General features: G+C 55.0%; 1 protein-coding gene across 2 annotated transcripts; it reads left to right on the top strand.

The window, feature by feature from the left end:
* The first annotated feature begins 571 nt into the window (after positions 1–571).
* OCSTAMP (osteoclast stimulatory transmembrane protein) lies at positions 572–6,961 on the top strand. Of its 2 annotated transcripts, XM_059408000.1 has the most exons (5): positions 572–607; positions 1,113–1,207; positions 2,004–2,180; positions 3,742–4,744; positions 6,062–6,961. In XM_059408000.1, exons 2-5 carry the CDS (start codon positions 1,164–1,166, stop codon positions 6,452–6,454), a joined length of 1,617 nt encoding a protein of 538 aa, XP_059263983.1. In that variant the 5' UTR covers positions 572–607; positions 1,113–1,163; the 3' UTR covers positions 6,455–6,961. The 2 variants fall into 2 exon arrangements, with proteins under 2 accessions (XP_059263983.1, XP_059263984.1); XM_059408001.1 differs by lacking the exon at positions 2,004–2,180.
* The last annotated feature ends 385 nt before the right edge of the window (positions 6,962–7,346 follow it).

Below are 7,346 nucleotides of genomic sequence, written 5' to 3'. Positions count from 1 at the left end.
AAAAGGGAAAGGATGGGGAGTCTGGAACACCATCTAGGTGCCCTTCCTCGCTGAGCCATCCATCCTGCAGGGTGGAGGCCTGGGGGCACAGCAGAAGGCTCCCGGAGGAGGTAGCCTACTGGCAGTGAGAGAGCACAGAGATGCTGGGGTGGAGTGTCTGCTTCCAGATAGGGACGGGCTTTCCAACAGCCCAGAGGTGTACCTGCCAGGCGATGACTGCTGCAGAGCGCGCACGCAGGGACCTCACACTTATTAAGCGCCAGCTGTTTGCAGTGCCAGATGCATGGGAAGGTAACCCGAGCCTTGTGAACCCTTCCCTCCACACCAGTAGAGCCCAGCGGCTGACCAGTCCACTCTGGGGTAAGACTGTTGGCTATAAATTATGTCTCTACTTAATTCTCTGGTTCTCAGTTTTCTGCACTGAAGAGTGGAAATAGCAATACCTACCACAAACGGTTGTTGGAAATAAGCATTCAGGGAATTCAAATAGAGCTGTTGAGAAGCATGTCTGATACTGGCCAAATGTGCCATAAGTGTTAACTGTTATTATCATTCCTCTCTTTTAAAAGGAGGAAACTGATGGGGTCACCTCCTCAAGGTCACACAGGTAAGGAGGGACAGAGCTAATGACAGAAAGCCAGCTAGAGGGGGGACCAGAGCCACTATGCTTAAAAGAGCGGAGGTCCAATGATCTCCTGTGCGTTCCCACCGCTCAGAGTTGGGGATCAGGCTCCTCTTGGGGCACACAACTGTGGAAGCGGAGAGTAAGGGGAAGCCAAGCAGAGTTCTAGCCCTGACTCTACCACTAATAAGCAGGAGGGCTTTTCTGAGCCTCAGTTTCTTCCTCTATAAAATGGGAACATTCTCCCTTCCTGCTCTCAGGATCACAGATTAACTGCTTGGAAAAGGCTCTTTCCTCCCACACTTCCACCCACCCCTGCCTGCCGGAAGGCGATGAGGCACTTGCCCAACCCCTTGGGAGGTGGGCCGGGGGGGGGGGGCAGGGCAAAGCCACCAGGAGGGCTTAATTAAGGGCCAAAAAAGCAGAAGCAACAGGGTTTTCCCCAAGTTCTAGAGAATACAGTTTGCCTCACTTCCTCTCCACCTGCCAGCACTGCTCGAGCCTGCCTGCTCTGATCCAGATCCACGGCCATTCAGGAAACATGAGGGACCTGTGGGAGACAGCTGAGCACCTCGCCAGGACCGGGTAGGTCTGCAGACCCCGGACCCTGGGACCACAGGCAAGAAAGCGATCAGGGGTCAGGCACCATGGGTATGAGCCTAGCCTCAAACTCTGCCATTCCCCAGCTGTGTGACCTTGGATAAACACCATCTCTTTGAGCCTCAGTTTCCCCATCTGTGAATGAGAGTAGTAACAATGCCTACAAGATAGTTGAATTGAGGGACACCTGGGTGGCTCAGTCATTAAGCATCTGCCTTCAGCTCAGGTCACGATCCCAAGGTCTGGGGACCGAGCCCCACATCAGGCTCCCTGCTCTGGAGGGGAGGCCACTTCTCCCTCTCCCTCTGCCTGCCGCTCCCCCTGCTTGTGCTCTCTCTCTCTCTCTAACAAATACATAAAATCCTTAAAAAAAAAAAAAAAAAAGAATTGAATGAGAAAATGCACACACAGGGCTAGCCATCATGTTGGGTTCAGAGTAAGCACTCAGCCGATGGCAGCGGCTTTCCCTGTCATTCCCAACACCCCCCCCCCCCCCCAAGCCTTGGCCTCCGGTATGGCTTACAGATGGCTTCCCTTCCCCTATCCGTTGTATTCTTTGCTATTCTTTTAACGGCTACCGTGTCCCAAATACTCATTATACAATAGGTAAGAGGTTTCCGTCCTAAACAAAAATGCCCTCAGGAGCCAGAAAGGCCATCATTCATCATCTCTAACCACAAATGGGTCCTTGGTGCTGCCCAGCTCGGATGGCATTGCCCTGGTTCATTAACTCTCCCAACCTCCTGCACAACTATTCTCCAACCTCTCCTCCCTCTTCAAGGTTCTACTGCCTCCTCCAGCTCGCTCTCCATCTGCCGACCTCGCTTTCCTGCCGCCCTGAGCAAACAGAAGCCATCCTACCACAGCCTACAAGTATTGAGGGAGCTACATGCCGGACTCTCTTCCAGGCACTTAGGCTACATCAGCGAGCAAAAGAGACCACGTCCCTCCCCTTGAGGTATTGACGCTTTCATGACAGATAACCACTGACCTGCTCCTCATTCTGTCTCAGACACAGAGTGACCCACCGAGAGGCTTCTTCTATTCCCCCCTGTTACAGACAGGAGTTACATGTCTTACAGAAGTAAGAAAACTGAGGTACAGAGAGATTAAGCAACTTGACCAAGGTCGCACAGATGGTGAGTGGTGAAGCAGAGATTTGAACCCAGGCGGTCTGGAGGCCGTGCCTTCACTACGGTTCTGTCGTGCGTCAGAAGAACTGAGACGTAGGCACCCACACTTTGCCCGTCACACCCCTCCCCTTTTGCGCTGCCCATCTTCCCCGCTGCCACTGCCTGGAAGATCACTCCAGGGGGCCTCCCCTTCATCCGCGCCCCCTTCTTGATTGGCTTTCCCACCTGCAAATTTAGGGTCCCACCCGACCAGCGGCCATGGCACCCCGTCTGCACACCTTTACTGCAAACGTGACTTGGCTCGTTCATGTTTCACATTCTACTCCTTCCTATCTCTCCCAGTCCCCCACTAGTTAGGTTTTGGCCAGAGGTGCCACCAAGCTGCCCTTGGGACCTCCCCGTGGGTAAATCCAATAGTCATTGCTTGGTCCTCAGCTCGTTCACCTTCAGCAGCCTTTGACATACGTGGCCGCTCCCCTCTTGCTGGAACATTGTACTGGCCCGGCTTCCCCAGCCTCCTTCTTGCCTCCCAGCCTGGGGCGAGGGCTCTGCCCTCCAGTGTCTCTCCTTCCTGCCAACACAGCGTCCCAAGGAGTCTCCTCCTGCCCCATGGCTTTAACCGTCATCTATAAATCAATGATTTTACATGTCATTCATTTCCCATCGACCTCCCACTTCCTCTCACTCCCGCAGCCAATCAGACTGCCCGTCATTGGCTCCTCCAACAGAATGTATCCAGAACCCAACCTCTTCTCACTAATTCCTCTGCCATCCCGCTTTCACGCAGGCTCTAGGAGGACAGGGATTCTCGTTCCCCATCGTTCCTGTGTCTCCAGTGGTGAGGATATAGTAGTTGTTTAATAAAGACAAGGACAACAGTGTAGAAAAGTTCCTGAGTGTTCAGCAGATCCACTCCCCACGCCTCCGAATCAGAGAGGAGACCCAGGTCCACAGAGAAGGAATGTCCAGGGTCACACAGGAAGCCAGCCAAGACTGTGCATTCATGGGAAATGGTGTCTCTATCTCCCAAATTTTGTCTCTTTCTTATTCTCCCTCATCTGTACTTCTCTCTCTCTCCACAATTCTTTCATTCTCTGGGGCGATATGGACACAGGCAGCCCGGACATCCATCCTCACATCCCCCGGAACTGGGCTCTTCCCTAATGAGCCCAGGGAGGCTGATCCTGGGGCAGCTTCTGACTAGCTCAGCTTGGGTCCTGTGGGTTTGGGGTGAGCTGCTGGGTCTGACCCACGGGGGAAGAGTGCCAACCACTGGGGCTCAAGCAGCCCATTAGCAAAGGAAGGGTTTTGAGGATCAGGGGCATTGAGCCAACATCCAACCCCTCATCCTCCTGAAAGTGCCCCCCCCCATCTCCTTGTGTGCAGGTGCAAGTCCTGGCACTTGCTGCTCTCCAAGGCCCTCCACCCCCTGCAGGCCGCCTGGGTCGCCTTCTCTCAGCCCGTCCCAACCAGCTGTGGCCACCTGCTGACCCAGCTCCTGCTGTGCAGTTCCCTGGCTGTCGCTGCCGCGGGTCTGACCCACCACTGGCTGGTGTCCTCGATGCTTTACCCTCCAGGACCCTCCGCCACAGTGGCCATCGTCTGGGGCCTCCTGGTCTTCCTAGTGCTGGGCCTGGTGCCCCCGGCTCGCTGCCTGTTTGCACTCAGCATCCCTACCCTGGGCACGGAGCAGGGCCGCCGCCTGCTCCTCTCCTGGAGCACAGCCACCCTGGGTGTCGCCGTGGTGCCCAACGTCTTAGCCAACATGGGCGCAGCGGGACAGGTGCTGAGATGCGTCACCGAGGGCTCCCTGGAGAGTCTGCTCAATACCACTCAGCAGCTTCACGCAGCGTCCAGGGCTCTGGGCCCTGTCAGGCACGCGGGCAGCCACGGCTTGACCCTGCAGGCTCAGGGCAACGGCTCCGTGTTCCGGCTTCATATGCTCAGGGTCACTCGGCAGGTGCTGGAGGACTTCTCCAGCCTGGAGTCCCTGGCCCGGGCAGCCGTGCTCGGAACCCAGCAGGTGGTCGCCGGGCTCTTTATGCTGGGCCTCCTGGTGGACTCGGGCTGGTATCTCCATTGCTACCTGACCAATCTGCGGTTTGACAACATCTACGTGACCCGGCAGCTGGCTTGGCAGCTGGCGGAGACCCAGGCCACGTACTTGGTGGCCTCCCCACCAACCTGGCTGCTCTGGGCCGCCCGGCCGAGGCTGTCCCAGGGGGAGCTGCTGAGTTGTCTCCTGAGGCTGGGGCTGCTCTCGCTGTTCCTGATGGTCACAGCTGTGATGGTGGCCACAGACCACGTGGCCTTTCTGCTGGCTCAGGCAGCCGTGGACTGGGCTCAGAAGCTGCCTGCCGTGCCCATCACGCTCACAGTCAAGTATGATGTAAGTGCAGTGCCAGTGCCCGTGCCAGGGGTAGAGTCATTTCCTTGTAGGAAGGGGCGGGGTGTGTTAACTGCTTGATTTGCAATTTAATATTATTTGCCTCCAAGCCCCAGTCCTTGGAGAAGCTAGGGGAACCCTGGGGCATTGGCAGACAGACTCATTTCGTTCCCAGTACTGCTCAGTGTAATGGGTCCCAATCTCACCCCTATGGCAGATGAGGACCCAGATACCCAATGGCTTGGAAAGAGTTTGACCCCCCAGGTCACTCTTTTCCTAAGTGGCAAGGTGTCCTAGCTTCATTTTCCCCACTTATATGAACTGGATGGACCCTCCTCAGCCTGCCACCCTATTGTGAGTCTTAACATGTGGTCCCCTGTGAAAGCACCCAGGAGAGGTCTAGTCACTTCACCACGCTGAACAACTCGCGGCTGAATGCATCAGAGGGGAGGAGGGCTTACAAAAGATCTAGATCAGGAGTTTGCCAACTGTGGCCCCTGCGCCAAACCCCGCCGGCTTCCTGGTTTCGTAAACTGAGTTTTCTTAGAACACAGCCGTGTCTTTTGTCTACATAGAGGCCTGTGGCTGTGTCAGAGAAGTTGACGGAAGCTGATAGGTGTATCAGGGACTGTATGATCTCTGAAGTGAAACGGATTCTTCAACTTTTAAGTTCGTTTCTTTTTTCTGATTTTAAAAGAAAATAAAATACTTCCATGAGCCCCCTTGAGCAGAGCCCGGTGGAGAAGCGGGTCTTGGCCAGAACCTAGGATCCAACCGAAAAGGTCTGGCTCCAAAGTCTGAATGGTCAACCTCTGACCTCCCTGCCTCCCCACACCTGCTACTGTACGCCCCGAGGGAAGAGCAGAGCCTAATTCTTAGAAGCAGGATATTGGGACCTGCCTTGGTTGGGACAGAACCCCTGGCCTGGCCACATCATTGTGTGACGTTAGGCTGCCCATCTTTTCAGTGAGGCATTCTGGGCTCAACCTCAGAGGAGCGTGCCTATTTGATGAGAAAGACATCTGAACTATTCGCTAAGGGCTTAGCAAAGAGAAAATACCCACAATACCCATTTGTTTTCTCTAAAGCGTTCTGTTCCGAACGTGATAATAAAAATAGCATTTGCACCGTGCTTTTTGCTTGCCAGAAAGTCTGCTTCAGGTTCCTGATGTCGCTTGCTGCTCATCAGTGCCCAGAAGGCCGGAGGCTGGGCTACTTCTGTGCCCGTTTTGCAGAGGGGGCAGGCGGCCACAGGGGGTGGGGGACAGGGAATGGCCACAGTGTCCGTCTGTTGACCTGGCCTTTTTCTCCTCTTTGAAGGCCAGATACACAGTCCTGGGTTTCGTCTTCTTCCTCTTCAACCAGCCACCTCCGGAGAGCCCCTACCTCTCCGCTCACAGCTCCTTCCAGTGGGAGCTCCGCTTCACCTCCCCGGGCTGCCCGCTGCTGCCCGCCCAGAGCCCCCACACTACTGCCTGCCTGACTGCCGGGGCCCTGCAGCTGGCGGCGGGAGCCACCGTCCTGCTGGAGACCTACGCCCGGCGCCTGCGGCACACGATCGCCGCCTCCTTCTTCTCCGCCCAGGAGGCAAGGAGGGTCCGCCACCTGCACACCCGGCTCCAGCGCAGATATGAGAGGCACGGAGGCCAGCGGCCGCCCCTGGGGCCTCCCCCCCCCCCCCCCCCGCTCTCGGACCCCGGTCTACCAGCATGAACCCAGCTTGGATAGACAGGCCGACCACACGCTGGCCACTGGAAGGAACCAAGAGCACGCGGCAGAGGGTTGAGAGTCTGGAAGCCGCACAGACCTTGGTCCTCCTGCTGCCTTCTGTGTGACCTCGGGTAGACGACTTCACCTCTCTGAGCGCCCGTTTCTACACCTGCATAGTGACTGACCTAATAACCACCCACGTGACCTACTTTCCATGTGCGGCTGTGGAAAGGAAGGAATGTAATACTGGGCACAGCAGGCTTGAAGAAGCAGTAAAGGCCTCTGCACAGTGAAGACTAGCAAGTGCAGAGACTGCCCGAGGTTCCTCCCTCCCCCCCAGGAAGCTGGGGGTCAGCCTGCGCTCTCTTCTGCACACACTGCTTTCCCTAGTGTATGGAAACTCTACTTAGTGAATGTATCTAAATGCTCCCGGAACTTACTCATACATCCCCCGAATCCTCTTACATTTAGCCGTCTAAACTTTTCTTGATTTTATAAACGGAGTATTGATTAAATCCTAAATTCGATTATGTTACTCTTTTGTTTCAAATTCCGCTGGGGCTTTCCCATCCAGAGTTGCCAAGGATTAGCAAATAAAAATACATGACACCCGACTCCATTTGAATTTCAGATGAATAATAAATACGGATTTAGTCTAAGTATACCCTTGGGACATTCTTATACTAAACAAACTTATTCTAAACCTGTATTTGTCGCTTATCTGAAATTCAAATGGGACGAAGCCATCCATATTTTATCCAGCAACTGCCTCCCCATCGAAATTCTAGTAAAACCACAGCTCTCTGCCCTGTGGGCTTGGTATTCCCTGTTGTCCCCTCCAGATCATTCTCTGCCTTTCTCTAGCCCGGGAATTCTTACCTCCATGAACTGTATC

This window comes from Mustela nigripes, chromosome 7 (assembly GCF_022355385.1).
Source record: "Mustela nigripes isolate SB6536 chromosome 7, MUSNIG.SB6536, whole genome shotgun sequence".
Classification (NCBI taxonomy): domain Eukaryota; kingdom Metazoa; phylum Chordata; class Mammalia; order Carnivora; family Mustelidae; genus Mustela; species Mustela nigripes.
The sequence above is the reverse complement of the archived record's forward strand: the minus strand, read 5'-3'. Positions and strand labels throughout refer to the sequence as shown.